The sequence below is a fragment of the Lissotriton vulgaris genome, chromosome 7 (assembly GCF_964263255.1).
Source record: "Lissotriton vulgaris chromosome 7, aLisVul1.2, whole genome shotgun sequence".
Lineage (NCBI taxonomy): Eukaryota > Metazoa > Chordata > Amphibia > Caudata > Salamandridae > Lissotriton > Lissotriton vulgaris.
The window spans coordinates 1,642,943,409-1,642,967,778 of record NC_141695.1 but is presented as its reverse complement, the minus strand read 5'-3'; the positions used below and the strand labels follow the sequence as shown (position 1 = coordinate 1,642,967,778).

Sequence of the window (24,370 nt, the reverse complement as noted above, 5' to 3'; positions counted from 1 at the left end):
TTTGCTCCTGAAACCCCTACAAAGCGCTGACCATCCACTTGACAGTCCTTAGTACGATCAATACAGAAACTCAACAGTCTTAAAGGCTCTTAGTGGGGTGAGGCAGAGCAAAGAATGCTATTCAATAAAATTGTATCAAATAAAAAAGAAAATGAGTAAAAATAGTCATCTATGAGTCCCAGGGAGTAATGCTATGTTTAACGCGGCCACTTTAAAATGAAGCAATGATTTTGCTCACCTGTCTACTGCTACCACAACACTCTGAGAACTTGTCTCTCCAACAGATTCTTGAATACTAGCCATCTGCTTTTTGTCAACACCACCACCAACAATAGTACCTTAAAGAGAAAATAATCAAATAAATCCCATCACTAGCACTTTTGCAAGAAATAACCCAAATGTACTAAGCAAAAAAATAAAGCATACAAAGGATTACACAAGAAGAGCACAGAAAGAATAACAGTGAGCCCAATAACCAAAAAAAGAATTGCAAATGTTGTGGACAGAATGAGTCAGGTAGAATTAATTAATTGGATTTTATGTCCATTGAAATGTTATGTATACTTAAGAAGGAGGGTAAACTGCATTTGCAACACAGAGTCTCTTGACAATCCGAGCAAGTGGTCTACCTAACTCTAATCTCACTATAACTTTTATGAGGTCTAGCCGTTGTGAAATGGATTTAGGAAAGAACTGAACATCATTAAAACAACAAGCATTGGCATAGCAATGCGACTCGCCTTTGTGACCTTATAAAAAAAAATAACTCTTGAAATCAGATTGTGGCACGCCTTCAGGGTACATATGGCCAATTGGGAGTCGAGAGCTAGATTAAAGCCCCATTTATTTATGGGAGTTTTATTTCGATTGGGTTTGGTCTCCGAGTAATTTTTCCTTAGGTGTAATAATAATAATCCACATTTGTAAACCGCGAACCATCCCCCGTTAGGGTCTCTAGGCGCTGGGGGCCATCGGGAAGATTAAGCAAGCTATTGCCCAGAGTCACATGGTACTGGGCTAATCTGCCGCTGGCCCCGGGGATCGAACTGTGATCCCCAGATTCTGGAGTCAGTCACCCTGGCCGCGGCGCCGCACCGCTCCTAGGTAAAGCCAACACCGGTAACATCCAAAGAAAGTTGATAGGTTTAATCACTCACGCAGCACCCAGAGGATAGGAGGAGTTGTGAGCATCTGATATTGAGCAACAAGAAGTCTTGACATTGTCTCCTAATTTAAATCACGTCTCTGTTTACGTAAAATTGTCACTATGCTATCCATGTTCACAATGTAGCACGAAGGATGGCAGCAATAACAGGGGGAGGAGGGGCGGGAGGAAAGATGCAATAAATACAATTAAAATAGTCCCCCAAACGAACAAATAAACAACCAAAACGTAAAGATATAGTACTTGACCTCTGCGCCATGGGAGGAAAAAAAAAGACAAAAAGGAGGGACAAAGAGAAAGGATTGACCACTAGCAAGCATGGATTTTAAAGGACACCAAAACAAAAATGAAAAGCAGTGGATAGGTTGTAAGCCAACAAAGTACAACAGGCCTCAAAGCTCGATCTAAAAATTATACTTCACACGTTAAGGTTGCCTGGCTACACCTATGCTTACATTAATATTTATTTAATTTAATGTCAGAGATAGGCAAGAAATCAGATACTTACCTAGTCCCATGAATTCTTCCCCACCGGATGTGTAGCTTCTAATGATGCCTTCTTTTTCACGCCCGGTTCCAGATAAATATCTAGTTTTTACACCAGTGCCTATCAACTGCGCTAGTTCCAGCTGGCTGATGCACTTCAAGATCTAAAAGCAAAATGGATACTTCATCAGCTATCTTGCAGAAATGTGTGCTGGAAAATGGTATGAGCAGATTTAAAAACAGATGTTTTACTTGTGCTTGACCTCAGAGTACGAGTTGCTGGGCTCATGCATGAATTTCTTCTAACAAAAACTTATCGCTGGCCCATAAAGAATTCTCGTAAAATTATATAAGAATCTAACACTCTGGCCTCCATAGCATTCCCAGAGATAGAAAGTTATGAAAGTGGTCTCAAAATTAATGATCTTTTGGATAATTGTATTAATTGATCACAATGCATCAAGACATAGTAATTGGGTTCTTAAAGAAAACTCCAAATAATATATATTTTTTTAAAAAGACAGCAGTTCTAATTTAACAGCTGGGATTTGATGCTGATTTTTAAGCAGGACGAGTCCTTGTCTTGATGAATGTACAGCTCTTTAAATCCCAGCAAAGGGCTCCAGAAATACTAAGCAAACGTTCTTGGTTAAAAAACAAGAGGGTTTAATTTGAAGGCATCCTTTGACCAACCATGTTTCTAGCTATTTTCAGTATGATCTTGATTGGAAGAAAAGACTTTGCATCTGCACTGTAATTCCAGGCAATCAGCAACCCGAGAACACATTCTAACTGGCAGACTAAGCTTAATAGTTCCAAAAGAAATGTTCCTGTATCAGTCATTGGGTGTTGCAATTACATTCTGTTGTACGAAGCGTGAGGTAAAAATTGATATAACAGTGCAGTTGGAGGTGACCAACATTTTGAAGACTAGAAAAATTGACTTTTTGAATGATAACAAATAAATACATTTTTAAGATAATTTGATAAACATTTATGCGTTTTTATGAACAGTGAAATGTTTTAACATAGTTAGATTGGATTGAAACAGTATTTTAACTTACGATAGATAACAGTTAAATGACTGCATAAGAAACATATGCAATGAAGTTTTACAATGCAGAACATGATCACGGGTGTTTACGCCATCTAATCAGTAGCACTGTCCTTTTACAGACTACACAGCTAAACCAAGTAGATGTACCCCCAGTGATATTAAGTCTTTGCATTGTGGGGATTATAAATGGGATATCTTTACAAAATAATTATTTTGAAGCAGACTGCAATATATTCTGAAAATAAACATTATTCAGATAACAGAGACCTCCCCTTAATCTAGAATTGTGCCACACCCCCACCTCCCCAGATTAAAGGCACATGTGGGTATGCACATTTTAATTGGGAAGAACACACTCTTTCAGAGTCCAATAAAATACCCAAAATAATGTAAAAATGAGGAAGAAACAGCAATATGTACAAGCAAGTTTAAGAATCAAACACTGAGAATTACACTGTTTTTCTACTTACCCATTATCATGAATGGTGGCACCACCCACCACCACAGTGAAAGTCTTTTATTTTGTACCCCTAGAGGTTACATGTTTTCAATAGTGGCGAGCATGGTTACCCCTAAGACATTCTTCATTAGATTAGGGTGTCTTTTTGAAGAAAAAGTTACTTAATGGTAGCAAATATACAAATTGTTGCTATATTTCAAATAATTACAGGTCCATATGTAAACACTCAGTCAAATACTGTATACAGTAGTATAAAAAAAACTCTGAAAATGGACATTCCTACTGTGGTTTGCCAAAAAACGATGGAGAATTAAATTCACAGTTCGCAAATTGCCTCTCTGCAGTTAGAATGGCTAAGTGAGCTCTGAAGATGCTCTTACAAAACAAGTTGATTGTGATGAAAATTCATATGGGTATTTAGAACCGAGGTTGAAACAATTTTAAAAATCATCATGAGATAAGGATCTTTGGTGGAGGAAGCTTGGCTATTGCCCACTTTAAGAGTACACAAGATGGCCAGTAGAAGGCAGTCTTCCAAGTGGGATGCCTTCTTAGCTTGTGTGTGGGTTTAAAAGGATGGTTTGTTTACCAGTGACAAATCGTGTTGAACTCCCAAGAATGTGGTGTCTCCCTACCAGTGGGAAAGTGCTAGAGAGACCTCACAGTCTCTTCAACCGTGCGCTTAGAAGACAGAAAGTTGGTAGCAGGTTCTATTCTGCACCTTGGAGTAGAGATACATGTGGTAATGCCAGGGCAGACAAATAAATGTAACATGATGGAATGATAGATGATGCAGGACCTTATTCTTACACCATTAGTTGAATTGCTTCCACTTCTTGTACCACATTTTGGTAAACTGTGCAGTAGCAGGCAGAAGGTGGTTCCTAGAGTCTTTGCAATAGTGAAAGTTCAGAACTTAAACTGCTCAGGAGCCAAGACATTAGATGTAAAAGACACTGGGATGTTTGTGGTGCAGTACACGACCATCCTCCTTCACCAACAATACAGGATGAACACTGAATTTTAACATTTTGTGCACTGACAGAGTATGAAGATCCAGCTAACGGAATAGGAGTATGTCAGGCTGTGGTGATGCATACTAGCCTGCAAATCCCTTTTTGACAGCATTTAGGTAATACAATGACAAAAGGTATAAGCAAAGCTTCATGGCCAGCTTATTGAGAAGTGCTCTTCCTAATTCACTGCTTGCCATTCCCCACTAGCACAGAAGTGGTACTTCTTGTTCAACTTTCTTTTGTACTTCAAAGTCCCACAGCTGATAGCTCCTGAAGGTGGGCATCATCTCTCAAGGAATGTCTCTTATGCGAATGAAGACTTATTCGGGTTCTCAAATGCAGAGACTGCTGGAGAGATTTGGAGCCTGGTGACACCAGACTGAGCCCATTTAATGACCATGGTAATCTTCCTTGTGTGTCGTTCCACCCCCAAAGTCAACAGATTTTTGACTAACTTTACAGATCAAAGTTAAGGACATTGACCCATCAAAAGCCAGTTATTTCTTTCTGTGTAGGTCAACACGTTTATATCATAGCATCATTTTTATTCAGTTTGCTTCTCTTTGGTCTGAACGGTGTTGAGGAACAGTTATAGAAACACTACTTCTTGGCAGGGTTTCAAGTAGCACATTTAATATAAGACCCAGTTTCAAGAGCATACGGAGACTGGTTACTGTGCTTCACACTTCTCTACTGATGGTGCTCTGTCCAGGCAGAAACTTTTCAGAAAAAGGCAGGAGCAGTATTCTGAATGACTCTGGTACTTATTCAACTGATTCAGTTACAGGACTGTCCATTATCTAGCCTTCTGGTTTCTTCCTGAACAACTTACCAAATTTGATACTGACAAATTGTAATAAATTGGGCTTCTACTGAAAAATTGTAATAAGTTGGGTCAATAGTTGATGGGGGAGAGCAACAACCGCAATCCTTATCAGGACGTACCACAAAAGTCACTAAATAAATCTGTGCTGAACACTCTGGTAGCTTGGCAAAAGAAAGAGGAAATGTGAAAAGTACTGATCCTGCACTCAAACAGTAATGAAGTGAAAACACCACACAAGTAAAGCCCCAAACCAATTTTGAAAAAGAAAATGAATGAATGAATGAATGAATGAATGAATGAATGAATGAAATCCGACTTATATTGCGCTACTTAGCCCAAGGGCGTCAAGGCGCCTAATCCAAAAATATCCACAAAGCAGCTTATTGGTAAGCCTTAATGAAACACCACGTTTTTAGAGCTTTTCTGAAAAGAGACAGCGAAGTTTGCACCTTTATGTCGGAAGGGAGGGCATTCCACAGACGGGGGGCCACGGTGGCAAAGGCCCTACCTCCCCATCTGACTTTCTTACTACGCGGGATGCACAGAAGATTCATGTTGGAGGAACGAAGGCTCCTGCTAGGAGAGTAGCAAGTTAGCAGGGAGCCTAAGGCATCTGAGGGTCCAGCCAGACGCGCTCCAAAAACCAGACACAGAATTTTAAACACAATTCTGTGTTGGATCGGGAGCCAATGGAGATTCTTCCTGGCTAAAGTGGCAGAGAAAGACTTGGGGACATCCAACACAAATCTCGCCGCAGCGTTCTGCACGCTCTGAAGGCGTTGAATAATGCCCTTATTGATTTCTGCATACAGAGCGTTGCAGTAATCTAGTCGGGAAGACACTAACGAGAATACAGTCTGTTTACGTGCCTGAGGAGAGAGATAGTGGTTGATTCTCCTCAGAATCCTGATGACTCCCCAACAGGTAGCCACAGTTCGATTTACCTGAAGATTCATACTCAGCGAGCTGTCAAAGATGACACCAAGATTCCTGGCAGAAGTCGATGGTGTAGGACAAGCTCCCAACGATGAAGGCCACCACTCACTGGACCAGACATCCTGGTCCTTACCAAAGATCAACACCTCAGTTTTGTCGCCATTCAGCTTCAGGGAATTTCGAATCATCCATTCTGCAACTGCTTGCATGCAGTTCCTGAAGCTGGACGCAGAGGTGCTGACCGAGTGGGCCAGGGACACCATAATCTGTGTATCATCTGCGTATGATACAACCTCCATCCCCTGCGATTTAACTAACCTAGCAAGTGGGGCCACATAGATATTAAACAGGGTCGGACTCAACGTCGACCCCTGAGGAACCCCACATTTCAACGGTTTAGCAGGGGAGCGGAACTCTCCAAGCTTGACCCTCTGCTCCCTGAGTTCTAAAAAGGAGGACAACAAGCTCAGCGCTGGGCCCTGCAACCCAATCTCCCTCAGACGAGCTGTTAAAGTCGAGGGAGACAGGGTATCAAATGCTGCCGTCAGATCTAAAAGGACTAGCAGGGTGGACTGTCCTTGTTCAACCTTAGTTCGGATATTATTCATCACAACAGTAAGTGCTGATTCCGTACTGTGTGATTTCCTGAACCCGTGTTGGGACTAGTCCAGGTAACCAGAGGAATCAAGAAAAGCGGTGAGAGGAGAATTAAAGTGAGATTCCAGCATCTTAGCAGGGAGCAGGGAGATAGGCCAAAATTTTTGAGGTTTTCTGGGTCCAGGGTAGGCTTTTTAAGAAGGGGCTTAACAATCGCCTTTTTCCAAGCTGCCGGAAAGATACCCTGAAGGATAGCGCCATTCATCACCTCCAATAATGGTGGTAACAAGGTATCCCTACAGTCCCTCAGGACTTTTAAAGGGCAGGGGTCCAACGGGGAGCCTGATTTCGTTTTGTTCAGCAAGGAGTCAAGGTCTTCGATGGTAAGGAGGGGAAAGACCGTAAGGATCTTAGCCGAGTCTCTGGACCAGGGCTCTATACTATCTTGGATAAGGCTGGAATAAACATCGAGAGTCTTTCTCTGTGCTTCTAACATAAGGTAGATATCCACAATTTTAGAGTGGAAGAACTCAGAGATCCTGTCGCAGAGTCCTTGCGAGCCTACGACTGGGTCCGGTTCCTGTAAGGAGCACAGGGAATCGACAATCTTAAAGAGCTCCCTAGGTGAGGTAAGGGACATCGTGCGTTTGGAGAAGAATTCCTGTTATTCCTTGATGATCCTGGCCTTATACTCTCCTAGTAACCGCTTGTGACAATCTCTTTCAGTCGGCTCCCAGGATTTCCGCCATTTCCTCTCCTGCCTCCTACACCCGCTGCCTCAGGAGTCTCAAGGACTCTGTGAACCAGGGGGCAGAGGGTTTAGCCCTTGCTGAGTAGCGAAGAGAGGCTGGGGCTAGAACATCAACTGCTCTCGCGATGGAATTATCGAGCTCCTGTGCAGCAGCACCGGCGTCTCTGGAAGCCAGATCGGCCACGGGTCCCATTAGGGGGGCAAGTGCCTCATTAGTAATGTTCCTAAGGCATCTCTTGGGGATTCTGTTGGCGGAAGCCTGGGAAGTCATAGGTCCTCGAGAGGAAAACAACTCTAAGGGCACGGCCAGATGATCAGACCAATCAAGTGGTATGGGAAGGCCGGAGGAAAGCCTGGGGTCGTTTGAAAACACCCCGTCCAGGATATGCCCCGCCAAATGGGTAGGGCTGGTCACCAGCTGAAGAAGACCACATGCCGTGAGAGGATCCGTCAAAGAGAGAGTGTCTTTAGAACTCAGATCGTCTAGATGGAAATTTAAATCCCCTAGAATAGTAAAGTGAGATTTACCGAAGTAGGGTTCCATAATTCTAAACAAATCATGACAAAAATTGGATCTGGGACCCGGGGGTCTATAAATAATAAGACGACCCGTGAAGGATATCGAAGGAGAGGAAGAAATGCAGAAGTACATGGCCTGGAAGGAGTCAGAGGTCTCAGAGAGGACTTTTATGCGACATACAGAAGAGGATTTATAAAGAATCGCCAGTCCTCCCCCTCTACGTTTTACTCTATCAAATCTATGTAGCGCATAGCCTTCCGGGATGGCATTCAGAAGGTCCGGACCCGACGAATCCGAAGTCCAGGTTTCCGTTATAAAAACCCAGGAAGGATTCCTAGCCGAGACAAAGTCATGGAAAGCAATGTTGTTATTGATGAGCGATTGAGCATTAATTAAAAAAACCCTTTCCGAATAGAGGGGGACCCCGTCGATGGAGGGGGCTTGTGAACTTCCAGAAGCGGAAATAGGTAGGGGGTCACTATAACAGATACGGCAGATGGAAGAGCTTAACAGGGTCTCAGGAGTAGATTTATGGTGACAGGGTAAGGGAGAAGGTTTCAAAGCAGTCAGATCAGCAAGGGAATAAGAGCTGACTACCTGACAGGCTACCGAAGAGGCCTCATCCTCCCCGCATGGCTCGTCCAGCAGTTCGTCCTCAGCGCAGATGGGCGCAGACGGGCAGAACTCTGGCATAACTCCGGCAGAAATCCGGCGACCCCGCTGCGCGATTCCGCTGCACGTCATGTGACCAGCTTAAGTAGACGCCTAGCGTCCTTGTGACCACTAGACGGTCACCGCGTCTGAAGGCGCTGCCGGGCGTACCTTTACCCCCCCAATATGGCCGCCAAAGAGCAACTGATTCAGGAGTGCCGGGAAAGGGACCCGCCAAACAGCGGTGCTTTTGTACTATTATCCTGCAGGTGAGTGGGCAGTAAGAATTAAAAAGGGGGCGAAGGCAAATAATAGTAAAACACAAATAGCAAAAACGGGAGATTTAAAAGCCTACAATAAGGCAAGCTTATGCAGAATCGCCAGCGCAGCGCGCTCAGCTAAAGCAAACATACATTTTAATAAATAAAATGAAACCAAAATAACAAACTCAATCAATAGAAACGGAGTTAAGAAACTAAGTTTTCAGGTAAACGTAGCAACAAAAGCACAAGCGCCACCCGTGGTCATCTTGTTGCGCTGGACCGGGTCAAAGTCAGAAGTTTAGGCCGACTTCCATGGAGTGCAGGTTTGCTCCGCTGAAGAGTCGAACTTCTCAAAGTCCACATGAGGAGCCAAGGCTGGAGCTTTGCAGGAGCCACAAAGGTCATTGTCGGCTAAAGGAGTCACTATTGCTTGAGCATGGTGTTGGTGGCTGATGCAGGTGGTCGCTATTTAGCACGAAGAGTAGGTCAAAGTCAGAAGTTGCATTGACTGCTGCTGATTTAAGGAGCCCCAAACTACTGAATGTTTACCTGGAGTAAAGATGTCTGTAGATTTGAAGCAGGACGAGTACACTCGGATGCCCGCCAAGGGTTTAGGACCTGGAGCCCATCCCCCTTGTGGAATGTTCTTATTGGTTTGTGAATAAATAAAATATTTCATTTTCTATATATTTGTTTGATAACCCCTTGCTTCCGTATTTTGTGTATTGTTTTGAGGTTCAAATCATCCAAATTACTTAATCTGCAGTCCCCGGATTCCAAACACGAATCAGTGGTGGTCCACGGATGCCAGTAATGATGAAGTGGCCGTCCACAGAAATCAAAAAATTAAGAATCACTGATGTAGAACATTCACCTTGCACAGATACCCAGAAGTGGCTAATAAGGGAGTCCAAAAGGATGCTAGAGCTAAGGAAAATCTCCAGAAAAGAAGAAATTAATTTAAACATCTATTCTGCAATAGATGCAGAAGACAACATGCAGTTGCAGTTTCTATCTTCAGATACTAGCAAAATAGACGTCAATGCAGAGAAGAGAGTGGAGAATGCATTAGAAATTGAGGCACAGTTATCTCTTGGCAGAGTAGACCTCCAAGTCTATTTATCCCATTTGCGTTTGTGCATATCGAAACAAGGAACCGGAGAAGCCATAGAAATTATTGCATTAAACATGCGCTTAATATACAACATTTTACTTGAGCTTCTCAGACTGATGATGGAACAATAAATTAACTGCAACAACAACTGGGTGATGGATGGAATGCTTAAATAAATCTCAGCCACTTGCAATCGCTCGGGCCGCATCACAATCTATTGTTTTTCACCCACCATAGCACCTCCGTTTGGACCCAGCCATATGCAAGCCTTGACCCTGCTCCAATCGAAATACTCCAACCCGAACTGCCAAGCCAGGTCCTCTCTGAACCAGAATATAAGCAACCAGGACCAGTTCCCCCCTTATTATGGGCTCTTCAGCCAAGTAAAGCTTGATACCTGGTGAAAAATAAGGACAGGCCCCAGGTCTGGACAAATTTATCGTATGTAATGCAAATTCTAATATTTCGAAAAATGGTACAAACAATTTTGCTGCAATTCACATTTGGAATGGAATTCTTCAGAACAGAGTGATCCCAATGAGAGTACAAGTTATGTTTATTTCAAAGGACTTTAGGCCATTAAGTTGGATTGTTGACTTGTGCTCCCTAACCAGGTTTAGAAAATGGGTGCCAATTATCTAAATAAATAGTGAACATGTGCAATTTATACCCTTGAGAATATCATGCTATTGGTACATTACTCCTCAATCAAGGATACCAAGCATGGAATTGGGTGGTATTTGTACACCCTCTTATTAGTGTGTATGTTATATCTAATTTTATTGTGCGGCTATATCGTGATTGGAGCCCTAGTGTAATTAAAAGTCATATTTAGACCATTTAATTGTACTACAAATAAATTTAAAATGCTGGAGTTTAAAAAAAAAATCAGTAGAGTAAGTAACATACATTCAATTTTGACGAGGGATTATTTCAACGTGACATTTACATTCTGTACAATAGTGCGGATCCCAGGCACCCAGCTATTACTTACCTCATGCCAAGAGTTTCCAAGATAGTTGCCATCCGTGTGTGCAACAGTTATGAGTGTTTTTATGGTGTCAATGTTCTTCTGCTTCATTTCTGTAATGCTGGAACTAGCAGTTAGCAAAGAGAAGCGTGCAAGGGCTTGTACATATGCATCACGTTCAAGCTGCACACAAAAACAAAAAGAAGAAAATTAGAAAAGTAAACTTTTTTGAATGGTAGTAGTGCTTTAATAAACAGTTGTTCTTCCAGGGAGGTATCGTCGTTTGAGCTGGAGAAGCACAAGTTACTTACCTTCGGTAATGATACATCTGTAAGAAACAGTAGTTACTGTTAGATTCCTTACCTTAGAATATCCCCAGGCATCAGACTGGATCTGGAAAGTTTTCGTCAGCAGTACCCCTACACGTCGATAGGCGTCGTCTACGGCACCGCGTCCGTCGTCGGCGTCGTGATCGCCGGATGACGGAGTACTTAGACGACGCCCTCGCGCGCTGACGTCAGTTCTGTACATACCTTTCCGCGCCAGGAACACAGAGCCATGATAGAAACCGACACTGGTGCCATGAAACTAGGGCCCTGAAAGGGATGTCCTTAAACCTAGATATCGGTTAGCAGAACGTGGAGGATGGGTGGGGCGGTAAGGAATCTAACACCAACTACTGTTTCTTACAGATATATCGTTACAGAAGGTAAGTAACTTGTGCATCTGAAAGAAACAGGTTAGTGTTAGATTCCTTACCTTAGAATAGATACCCCAGCAATACCAACCCCGGTGGTGCGTCTGCGAACCAAAATCACACCAGAAAGTCCTGGAGAACAGAACGGCCGAAAAAGCCATCTCTCCGGACTTGGCTGTCCAGGCAATAGTGTCTAGCAAACGTGTGCAGCAAGGCCCACGTAGCTGCCTGACAGATGTCCTGCAAAGGGACTCCCCGACCCAGGGCAGTAGTAGCTGTCGTGGCCCGAGTGGAATGGGCGCGCAGCCCAACAGGAGGCTCCATTTTCGCCAAGGAGTAGCAAACCTTGATGCACAAGACAACCCACTGAGAGATGGTCCGCTTGTGCACCGCCCGTCCATTCTTTGCGATCACGTAACCAACAAGGAGCTTGTCGTCCACCCGGAACTGGCGTGTGCCTTCCAGATAGAATGAGAGCGCACGTTTTGGGTCCAGACGGTGGAGCCTCTCTTCCACCTTCGAGGGATGCGGAGGCGGATAGAAGGTGGGCAAGGTGATGGACTGCCCGATGTGAAAGGCTGTGACTACCTTGGGCAGGAAAGAAGAACGAGTCCTTAGAACAACCTTGTCCGGAAGGACATAGAGGAAAGGAGGTTTAGAAGATCGAGCCTGGAGCTCACTCACTCTCCTGGCAGAGGTGATGGCAACCAGGAATGCAGTCTTAAGAGTCAGAAGACAAAGTGGACAGTTATGAAGTAGCTCAAAAGGAGCGCACATCAGAAACGTAAGAACAAGATTCAAGTCCCACTGAGGCATCACAAAGGGAACAGAAGGCAACATGTGCGTGATGCCTTTCAGGAATCTATTAACAACAGGGGACTTGAAAAGAGAAGTCTGATCAGGAAGCCTTCAGAAGGCTGAAATGGCCGAGAGGTAGCCCTTGACAGTGCCCAGAGCAGAGCCCTTCTGGGCAAGAGAAAGAAGGAAGAGGAGAACCTTGAAAGGGGGGGCGGAGAGTGGATCCACAGCCTTTGCTGTGCACCATGCCACAAATTCGTTCCACCTGCAGGCGTATACCGTTTTTGTGGAGAGACGTCTGGCTGCCAGAATCACATCGCAAACTTCAGGAGGCAAGTCAAATGGCCTCAACTGCCGCCGCTCAATCTCCACGCATGTAGGTGGAGACTGGACAGGTTCGGGTGGAGGACCGTCCCCTGCTGCTGCGACAGAAGGTCCTCCTGAAGAGGCAGACGAATCGGGGGATCGACTGACATGCTGAGTAGCTCGGGATACCAGTATCTTCGTGCCCAGTCAAGAGCCATAAGGATGACTTGGGCCCGGTCTCGCCTGATCTTCAGCACTCTGGGCAGAAGTGGTATAGGCGGAAAGGCGTACAACAGACCGCAGCTCCACTCGCGATGAAAAGCTTCGCCGAGCGAGTGCCACCTTGGAAATTCGAACGCGCAGAACTGATGACATTGCGCGTTCTCTTCGGTGGCGAATAGATCTAACCAAGGATCTCCCCCCCCCTTGCGCCACGTCCGAGTTCAGATGCCATTCGTGATCCATCATGCACCGGCGGCTGAGTTTGTCCGCCCTGGCGTTCAGGGAACCTGCCAGGTGTTGAACCACCAGGGTGACGCCCTGGTGTTCTAGCACTGCCAGGGGCGCAGAGCCTCCTGGCAAAGGGTCCACGACTCCACCCCGCCCTGTTTGTTGCAGTACCACATGGCGGTGGTGTTGTCTGTGAACACCTGCACTACACTTCCCCGGACAGAAGTCGGATCGCCCGCAGCTCCAGAAGGTCGATATGGAGCCGGGACTCCGCCGGAGACCAGAGGCCTCTGATCTTCCACTCTCCCATGTGGCCCCCCATCCCAGGAGGGACGCATCGGTCACCACTACGTGCTCCGGTTGGGGTAGGGAAAGATCTGCCGCTGACCCAATTGCGGTTCGTGAGCCACCACTGCAACTGACTCGTAGTGCCCTCCGAGATCTGGACGTGGTCGGACCGGTTGCCCTGATGCTGTGCCCACTGAAACTTCAGGTCCCACTCCAGAGCCCGCATCAGCCACCTGGCGTGACACACCAGAAGGATGCAGGAGGCCATCAGCCCCCGGAGCCGCAGCGTCAACCTGACTGAGACTCGGGATAAAGGCTGAAAGTTAGGAATCAGAGCCTGAATATCCTGAACCCACTGCTCAGGGGGAAAAACCAGAAACTGCGTCGAGTCCCGAACCGCTTTGATGAAAAGGAGGTTCTGAGAGGGGCACAGGTGTAACTTCGGCATGTTGATGGAGAACCCCAGTGAGTGCAAGAGGTCGGCCATAGTCCGGAGGTGGGAGACGACTGTCTGGGGCGAGATATGGGGAAGACTGAAACCCCTGATCTGCGCAGATGAGCTGCGACCACCGCCATCACTTTCGTGAACACCCGTGGGGCGCAGGTAAGGTCGAAGGGGAGCACTGTAAACTGAAAGTGCTCGTGGCCTACCGTGAACCGCAGGTAGCGCCGGTGGGCCGGCAGGACGGGCATGTGGAAATACACGTCCTGCAAGTCCAACGCTACCATCCAGTCTCCTGGGTCCAGGGCAGCTAGGACCTGAGCCAAAGTCAGCATCTTGAACTTCTCCTTCCGGAGGAAGCCGTTGACGCTCCGTAGGTCCAAGGTAGGGCGTAGGACTCCTTTGCCCTTCTTGGGTACCAGAAAGTAGTGGGAATAGCAACCACGTCCTACGTCTGGCCAAGAAACGCGCTTGATGGCCCCCTTGGCCAAGAGGGCTGTAACTTCCTCTTGAAAGTCGCAAGTGATCCCACAACATGCAGTGGTACTGCGGTGGCATGGCTGGAGGGGTCACCTCGAAGGGGAGGGAGTAGGCCCTTTGGACAATTTGCAGCACCCACCTGTTCAAAATTATGGTATGCCAGTGGGAGAGGCGATGGCGGACCCGGCCCCCCACTGGTGACGAATGGGCCTGAAAAGCCAGACTAGGAAGGCTTAGAGGCAGATGCTGCAGGGGCGGGTGTGGACAGACCCTGCCGGTGTCCCCCGGTACCGCCACGGCGGTAACCGCGTCCCCGACCACGTTGAGCCTGGGTCTGTGGCTGGCTGGACGTGTGGGGGCGCCCTTTCCTTGGCCACGAAAGGAGCGAAAAGCGGAAGTTTGCTGGCGTTGGCCTAGGCCCAAGGACTTGGCCGTAGCTCTGGAGTCCGTGAAACGCTCCAGCGCACTATCCTCCTTGTCGCCAAAGAGGCGATGGCCATCAAAGGGCATGTCCATGAGGGTGGCCTGGACATCCGCCGAAAAGTTGGCGGACCTCAGCCAGGCGTGCGGCAAACGCCACCGTCGTTGCAATCGCCCTACCCAGCTAGTCCGTTGTGTCGAGTCCACACCGTATTAAGTAGCGTTCTTCATTCCGCCCTTCCGCCAGGGCTTGGGCGAGCTTTGCCTGGGCCTCCTCCGGCACTGTGGCAGCATCTCCGCAACCGTATCCCACAGAGTGTGGGTGTAACGGCCCAAAAGGCAGGTAGTGTTGACAGACCGCAGCCCCAAACTCAAGGACGAGAATAGTTTCTTCCCAAACTGATCGTACCTTTTGGATTCCCGATCCGGAGGAGCGGTTGGGAATGCGGTCTGGTAGGTGGAGGCCTGGATCACCAGGCTCTCGCGGGTGGGGTGAATGGACGGGAAGCTAGGGTTGCCCGGAGCCGGGCAGTGGCGTCGGGCCACGTTTCGATCCACAGGGAGACCTGTGGAGGGCTTGGACCAGTTGCCCAACAGAACATCGGTGAGGGCTTCGTTGAACGGCAGTAGAGGCTCCGAGGAGCGTGCCTGCGGTTTGAGCACCTCAGTGAGGAGGTTAGTCCTCACGGCCGCGACAGGGAGCTCAAGAGCCAAGGCCTTGACCGCCCTGTTCAACACCACGCTGTAAGCAGCCCACTCCTCCGACGCCACGGAGAGAGGAGAGACTAATCCAGTGTCGGGCGAAGTGTCCAGACCACTGGCCTCCCCTAGCTCGTCTGCCCAGTCCTGGTTCAACTGGCACTGCAGTGCCAGAGGGTCCTCAGACCTCTTCCAGTCCCCCTCGTCAATCATCTCCTGATAGTCAGGGAAAAATTATGGAGCTGGGTCGTAGATGAAGTGCTCACTCATTGGCGCCGATCCGATGACAAACCTGTACCAGGGCTGCGACTGGGGACGTCGTCGTCCGGGGATGGCGTAGTGGGCGACACCTTCGGGGTTGGCACCAGCGGAGGAGTCTTAAGGTTGATTCGCAACGACCCGGATCCAGGCCTGGATCCTGTGGGGTCCTGCAGCGTCGGGACCAGAGTCGACGACTGCGCCGAAGCCGAAGCACCCGACGGCGCCGGTGACGCCTCTTCGACGTCTTTTTCGAGTGCCTCAACTTACCTGAGGACTTGGAGCCTTGGAGAGTGGTGACTCGTCGAGCGGCGATGACTGTGGCTCCGCGACCGGTCCCTCGACTTCCTTCTAGACCGGGACCTCGAGCGCCATGGAGCCGACTGGCCTTGACCTCGAAGGCTAGACGGGAGCGGTCCCGTAAGCGGCTCGAGCTCCAGGCCCGGCAGTCGGGGCAGACTTGTCATCGTGGTCGGCCCTGAGAAAGTAAAGGCACGGACGGTGGGTGTGTGTCACCGACATCAAGCGGTGACAGTCCTCGCAAGGTTTAAACCCAGGCATCACGAGTCGTTGGTCGACTCGAGAAGTGATCAAAAAGGATCAAAAAAATGAGTCAAAAAATGACTAAGAGTTCTGCTCTTCCCGGATCTGCGCTTGCTGGCGCGAAAAAAAGAACTGACGTCAGCGCCCGAGGGCGGCGTCTAAGTACTCCGACGACATCCCGGCAATCACGACACCGACGACGCGGAGCCGCAGATGCCTAGCAACGCGCAGGGGTACTGCTGATGAAAACTATCCGGATGCCTGGGGATATTCTAAGATAAGGAATCTAACACTAACCTGTTTCTTTCAGATTCATGCTATTTAGAACGGCTAAGCCGGGTCATTAGCATGGAAATCAACACGGAAGTGATTTAAAAGTGCTTATTTGGAGAAGCTTTAACACCATTTCCCCCATATGAAATGAGGTCATGAGTGGTAGGAATAGGTTTATTTGTGGTCTACGAATATACAAAAAGGAACCAAAGAAACAAGTAAAGAAATTAAAGACAGGAAGAGATCAAAATAGATGGAGAATGAAAGTGTGAAGTAGGAGGACTAAAAGGAAACAAATGGCACAAAACAAACCTTTAAAGGGAACAAATTAATTAGAGGGAGACAGAGTTAACGTGAAGTTAATGAGGTATGCTGAGGAGAGAACAGAAGAAATAGAAACAAGAGATGAATAATTCTAGTAAACATTGTTCGGAGGCTTCATACTAAAGCCTAGAAAAAGGGCATGCAGGCAAGAAACAAGTGTCAGCCTTTTCCTTTTGGAATGCAAATCACAGCTGTAAAATCAAACTTGAATCCTACTTTGCCTGGTATAATGAAGTTTGGGATATGTAACAATGAGCTTGACTCCCTTTTTAATGAACTATGGGCCAGATGTCTGAATTCTGTCGCAAACCTGACTAAGTACCCTTCCAGCCAAACTCTCAGTCCGACCACCTCATTTAGAGATGGGCAAACCTTAATTATTCCGTCAATGGAACCCATGGCGGCTTTGTTAGCAGGATACTTTCTCCAATGGCCGATTAATATGGGCCATTGAAAGAAGGACATTACACTGCCGCTAGTATCATCATCGCTCAGAAGTTAAACCTCAGGAACAGGGGTTACCTCGTCAATATTATTCTCACTAATTTATGCCTCAGGGGGCCTCTGAAATTTATTGCAACACCATGCCTGTTTTTTAAATAAGTTTATCAGATAAGTGTCCCTGTGATAACAGGATACTTTATTCTTTATCAGAACATTGGAATGTTGAGCGCTCCATTGAAGACAATGGAGTTCTCCATTGAAGACAATGGAGTGTTCTGGCTTTCTAATGGCTGGTTGAAGCCCGGAACAACACAAAAGCCTCACATAGCCCGAGGTGATTTCAACTCTGAGCGAGAGGCCTTTGTTCTACTAATTAGAACATTCTGACCTCTAGGGATGGAATGTTCCAATAGTCTTAGAGCCTTCCGTAGCGGGCTCTACCGTCCATTAAAGACACACTCCGTTCGAGTCAGGCCTTTGAAGCTGGAGCGGGCTCGAAGGCTATTGGACAAGAGTCTCAGGTTACAGGTAGAAAGGGCTAGAAGGTATCAGGAAAGCCCCACCAGGAGCAGCCTCCTTGCTGCTCAGCCCACGCACTCCAACTGACAATAACTCCATCAGGCACATATCAGCATTCTCTTACCTCATACTCACACTGGCTGGGCAGCAGGGGGCAATAAAACTAAGAAGAGGATGCATGGCATAGAAATGAAGATACCACAAATGCCTTCACAAAGTGGAGACAAGTAGAGGGAAAAATATTGGGGATAAAAGTAAGAAAATAATTTGTTAGAAAGGTGTTGTCAGGCTAGGCACCATCACTCAAATTAGAGTGTGACATGAATTGCTAGGTAAACTGTTTTTGTCAAACATGTTAGGTATTTCTCAAGATACATTTCAGATACATTTCAGTACAATTACAATAATAATATAGCAAGAACACAGTGTCCTAATTTCAGTTTATTTATTATCACTTCTGAAATATATAACCACTTACCATACTTATTTGAACAGAAATATATCACACCATGCCTAAACAAAGTGGCACAACACATCCAATTGATTTTATAGTCTAAAAACAATGTGTGGATGTGCCACGAAAAAGGATTTTAATGCTGTTTATATAGCAGTTCCGTGACAATGCTATCAAATTCTTGAACTTGGTACTGTTACACGATTTGCATGCTGGAAATTCATTCCCTTACAATGACTGAGGTCATAGAGCTTCATTTGCCAGTAACTAAGGAAACTAAAATAAGTTTGGCAATTAGTGTGAGTATATATGCAAACTAGTGAGACATTTCTAAAAGTCAACTCAGGTAACCATGGCCATGTGCAAGTGTAGTAGCAACGTGTGGCACAAAGTTGCAAAGATAGGTCGTAATTCCGGGTAACCACAGAATGGACACCATTGGCAGCAGAGAGTAAGAAAGGCACATAATATTGCCTGAATAAGAAAAGGCCACTTGCCAGTTTAAGGAAATTGGGCTAAAATTAACTCAAGCACCATGGGAATAGCAGGATGTCAGCAAAGCAGTGCAAAAGGGGAAATAATAGGAAAACGCAACCAAAATAAACAACAAGGCATACAAGAGGACAAATGAGAGGCAATAGGGTGAGGGCATCCCAGGCAACAAACAGGAAATACAAAAATAAAGAAAACTGTTTTATATGTCTAATATATGCAAGCAGAATACTAATGTACACAGTTCTATGGAATGAAAGAAAATAAATAAGAGTTTGGTCCATCTTTAAATAAAAAGTCTTAAAATGCTCAACATTAGAAATTGTGAAGGGACCGCAAACATTGGATGTATGGCACATAGAAGGAAAGGATTTACTAAGTGAGAAACATAATAAACTGAAAATAATAAAGAGAAAATACTCCAAAGATGAATCATGAAAAAGCTGGCTTCTTCTGTTCACAAATAACATTGTTTACTATATCCAACATTAACATGCAAAAAAATGTACAAAGTTGTCTAGAAAGTAAGAAAGGAAATAAGAGAATGGTCATTCTCTAAATAACTATATATAGTGCAAATATTATAAATTGTGAAGTCACAGCAAAATCATTAACTAGATAAGAAAACAAAGATTTAGTAAATGACAAAGGGAGGAAAGAAATACACATGGAAAGAAGGAAAACAAACATTCGAATCAGTCAAAAAAGTTAGTTTTAAGAGAGGGCTAAGCAGTAAACCTATCTTTTCACGAAAGTAGCAATAAGACAAAGGTTTCTGAAGTGGCTGCCTCTTATAGCTATGCAACTATGTAACCTTATAATCAATTGTCTTAATCCCTTTATTGCTGCTGCTGGGATCAATTATAAAGGATTAACATATCATGTAACCTCATTGTCTTGCATCTATATGTATAGGTAATCAATACATCTGTTCGCTAATACCCTGGAAATGTAATGCATATTGTGATTTTTCTATAGAGGAAAACTGTTTAATATCTTCATAGACCATATTTGGTGGTGGCCCGTCGTACAGTATTTATGTTTACATTTGTATAACCTGCACTCAGCCTAAATAATAAATTCTTATTGGATCCAATCAACCTTCAAATTCTATTTCATAAAAATGAGTTTAATGGAAAATTCCAGGCAAAAGGCCAATGAAGAGGACAGATTTTCGGTACATCATGTTGTTAGTCATGAACATAGAAATGGCTACCCCTTTTTGGGAAAACACAAGCACAGTTCATAAGAAAAATATTAATAGACACATAGCAGCTATCTAACCATCTGAAGTTGACAAAAAATGAACATTAAAAAACAGCAACTAATTAAGTACACAAACCTGCATGCCAAAAATGCAAGCTATCCGAATCGCACATCTTATTCCTTCCAAGCACAGGGACGCAACTTCAGTGTCATCACAGTTTTGTAGGCCAATGCTGTAGGCTGCTAACAGAGGGGTCCATATTAGCTAAATAAAGGAGAAACAGTATTTCAATATTCTTTCTTTTATACTGTATATAAATGATCAGAACAGCAAGTGCATCCATCAAGTCAAAATAACGGAGCAGCCTCACAACCTGCACAGCATAATTTTATTCCACTCTGTAAGGTACCTCCTCTTCACAGATGATTTAAAGATCCTCACAGGTTTCCTATGAAAGAATCTAGCAGGTCAAAGTAAGAAAGGTCCAGAAAACACTACAAAGTATACATAATTTGGAGTGTCACATAGGAATCTGTGTGTTACGCCTAATTTCAAAGCAGGAAACTGAGAATAGAGGTACTTACCAGACTTGGTAAATACCTCATTTCCGGGTAATTGTAACTACTGAGTGTGGTTATTATACTAAACAATTGTGAACAATTTGGAATCAGGACCTAAGGGGAGATGGAGGACGAATTTTCAAAAGAAACAGTCAACTATACTCTGTGCCACATTGTAAAAGTCAGAGACATACTCCAGTAGAGTTCTTTTGGAATTTGTAGTAGGCGTATTCCTGAATACCAAAGTCAGTCAAACTTTTTTCCCCCTCTAGTGAAACCCTCACTGATGTATTGCTTGGGGTCTGGGCCAAGTCTAGCAAAGGTGTGCCTGTGCACAGGACAATCGCCTGCTCCTAGTGAGCCAGCATTTCTCACCCAGCATGCCACCGCAAACAGCCTGGTCGTCCAGGCCTCCACATCCAAAGTTAACCCTGATGCGTTCACTATTTAACCCCTTCACAGCGCCCCTGCTCATGACGAGCTCAGCTCTTCATGAGGCACAGTGCTCGTGTGCTCATGACGAGCTGAGCTCGTCATGACCACACCCGTTTCCGTGGAACGTTCAGCAGAGCAGGGGAATTATCCCCGCATGTGAGCGTTCCACGGCTCATGACGAGCTCAGCTCGTCATGAGCACACGAGCACTGTGCCTCTTGACGAACTGAGCTAGTCATGAGCATAGAAAGGGTTAACCACAGGTAACTTTCTTCTAGTGGATACTTCTAACCGCATAATCCTCACATTTAGAACAGATACCAAAGCAGTAACTTCCAAGGGGGAGAATCAGTGGAATGGGCTCAAGGCAAAAAGTCCGCCATGAACCAGCAGGAGAAAAGTCTTTCACATTGCACCTGGTTTGTCAAGTTTTTCACACATGTGTATCAACACCCACATTGCAGTCTGACAAATGTTCAAAATGGGTACCCCCCCCCCCCCCCATGCCATTTAAGGGGTAGCAGCCTTTACTCTGGTGGATTGAGCCATCAGCCCTTCCGAAGGCTGCTTCTTGTACACTTCGTAGCAGATATGGATGCAGGGGACTATGCACCTTGACAAAGTCCTTTTCTTCACCACTTTCCTGTTCTTTGCCCTAGAAAACACCACAAAGAGCGGATGGTCCACCCAATGGTCTTTGGTGCAATCGATGTGAAAGCTCAAGGCTCCCTTGTGATCTTGCCGATGGGAGCATCTGCTCCTCTTTCAAAGGGAGAGGTGGAGAAAAGAAAGTTGGGCGGATGATGGATTGCCAAACATGAAAAGGAGTCACAAGCTTCAGAAATAAGGCTGTCATGGTCCTTAACACTAGTTTGTCTGTGAAAAAGGTAGTGTGAGGCCTGAAATGACGAACTGAAGTAATCGCGACAAGGTACACAGTCTTCACAGTCAGAAGACATAATATGCATCTGTTCGAAGAGAGTACACATGAGGAAAGACAGGATCAAATTGGGATCCCACTGTAGCATCTCAATGGCTTTAGGGGGAAACGTGTTAAACTTTTTCGAAACCTCCCCACAGGTAATTTAAACAATAATTTCTGGTCCAGCAAATACAAAAAAGCCCGAAAGGCATGACAAAAAACATTTATCTACACCCACTGCAAGTCCTTTCTGGGCCAAAGACAGAACAGACAATAAGACAACTGACAAGTTGGCATTTAATGGGTCTGTGCTGCAGACTCAACACCGGGCCACGAATATGCTCCATGACCTAGCAGAAATGGGCTTTGTAGAGCAGTATGTACAGCACGGATAAAATCCACATCCTCAGGAGGGAGATCAAATCCAGTCAACTGCTGCCATTCAATCTCAACACTTGGAGGTGCAGTTTGCGCAGGCCCAGGTGCAGAAGTCTATCAAGAGGAACACCTGGCCATACTGTTGCAGGACGTGCAGGCTCTTTTCTCCAAAGGGGTTTCGGGAGGGTACTGGCAACAGAAATAGGAAGTAGTTGGTACTCCTGCTATTTCCTCATGTTGAAGGCAGAATCATAGCCCCATTGAACTCTCTGAAGGACCATACTGCTGGACCTGATCTTTTGCCACCCCAGACAAGGTGTCAGCTCTGACCTCCTACAGAGTGGTTATGCACCACTAAGGATAAGCTAAAGCAGCTTAGAGGATGATCTCACAGGATCTGCTCCCTGGGGGAATCGGGAGCGAGTCAGAGTGGGACGTTTATGCTCTTTTGGCGTCTCCGAGGATAGAAAGTGATGGGATGTGGAGGAGTCCAACTTGGCTTTATGGTTCCTCTTCGATTTGGACTTATCCGAAGACGGCAACCATGATTAGGACCTGTCACAGGAATAACCTCTGGTACGGGTCCCCACTCTCAAGTGGAAGCATGATATGCTCGCTTTTTTCCAGTTTTCAGCGATGTAGAGCTTAGCTTCACATTCCCGAAAGTGGTTTGGATTCATGGGTGTGCATTCCTCAAACTACTTGGAGTTGTGCCTGAACTTAAAACAAAAGTCATTCCTTGGGTGGATCTGTCACAGACATGTTTGCAACAGTCTCTGCATGGTTTAAAGCCTGTACTGTTTGAAGGGACATACTTCCCTTGCAAACTAGTGGAAAATCTTTAGTAAAAATACTGTCAAATGATGTGGAAAAACAGGCGCGGAAAGAAAGGAACAGACATCAAAGAGCAGGGGTGACGCTTAAGTGCGGCTCCATGTGTCACTTTATTAAGGAACAAAGTCAACCCGGTCCCACCTACCAACGCGATGAAGCACTGCTGTGTAAAGGTTTCTGGTTTCAGTCTGGTGCCTGAGGGTATACAAAAGGTGAGGATTCTACAGTTTGGATTATCCATCAGAATCACATTAAGTAGGCTGATATTTTATTTTTGAAGGAGGCCAAGACAGATGTCCTGCAAGCAGAAACAGTGCCCCCATTCCTCTTTTCTCTCCATTTTGATAACACTGCTTGATCAAGTTAGAAATTTGTTACAGACAATACACCGCACATTTTCGGGAGGTGTTCACATCAGATGCGGGCCAAAAGTTTTGTAAAAACCTTACTCATTCAGCAACCGAACCTCTCTGTTCAGGGCACTTATCCTCTTACAACTTGATTATTGCAATGCCACTTACACTGGTTTGCTAATGAAGGCCATACATCAACCACAACACTTGAAAAATAAGTCATCAAGAGCTATTTTAATACTGGAATATACACATACATTTGATGCATGTGCAGTTATCAAATGGAGATGTGAAACTACTTTGAGACATTCGGTCAAGTAAATTGGATTGCACTAACAATCCCATTACAGATGATCAAATCATACAACATTTGCCACATAGAGATGAACGTACACAGTCAAAGTGGTCCTCCACGATGTCACGTCCTAGGATTTGGAGGCAAACTCATTGTAGTTACAGGGATGATTTGCCATGGGAACAACAGAATGTGTCAGAGAAAGACCAGAGATAGACCATCTTAGTGTTCAATTTGAAAACAGATCTTACAAACAAAATTCTGAGAAGTCGAGTCTCCTTTAAAGATAAGCCAATAGCAGCCAAGTGTGGCTGGGGAAGCAGGTGTTCTGAAGCATCTTTGGGCAACTCCGGGTGCGCTGTAGCTCATCTGAGAACGTTACTTCCAGGAACACAGGGCACAAACAATACATTTTGTCTGCAGCGCTAAACTACTGTACAACAGAGTGGGACGCAAAATTCAGGTAAAATCAGAGACCTTTCATTAGTGCCACAAAATTTGCAGTCATTGGGTACAAAAAATAGATTTCAAATACTTTTATCCCAGGGACCTTCCTCCATGATGTCCTTTGAGTTTCGCCTCCAAAAAATGCAAGTGTAACAAATCCAACTTAAAGCCCTGAATTTGCACATGATAGGTGTTAGAGGGTCTCAGACATGTACCCTGCGCTAGATTAGGGCATATGAAG

The 24,370-nt window shown here is 45.5% G+C and overlaps 1 protein-coding gene across 1 annotated transcript in view; it reads right to left on the bottom strand.

Moving 5' to 3' along the window:
- The window catches only part of ARFGEF2 (ARF guanine nucleotide exchange factor 2), a 548,111-nt gene that overhangs the window by 212,841 nt on the left and 310,900 nt on the right, over positions 1–24,370 (bottom strand). The window contains exons 20-23 of the mRNA XM_086932618.1: positions 20,042–20,170; positions 10,837–10,995; positions 1,674–1,815; positions 239–338 (exon numbers count right to left, since the gene is read on the bottom strand). Coding sequence (XP_086788744.1) covers positions 239–338; positions 1,674–1,815; positions 10,837–10,995; positions 20,042–20,170 — 530 coding nt within the window. The remainder of the gene's footprint in view (positions 1–238; positions 339–1,673; positions 1,816–10,836; positions 10,996–20,041; positions 20,171–24,370) is intronic.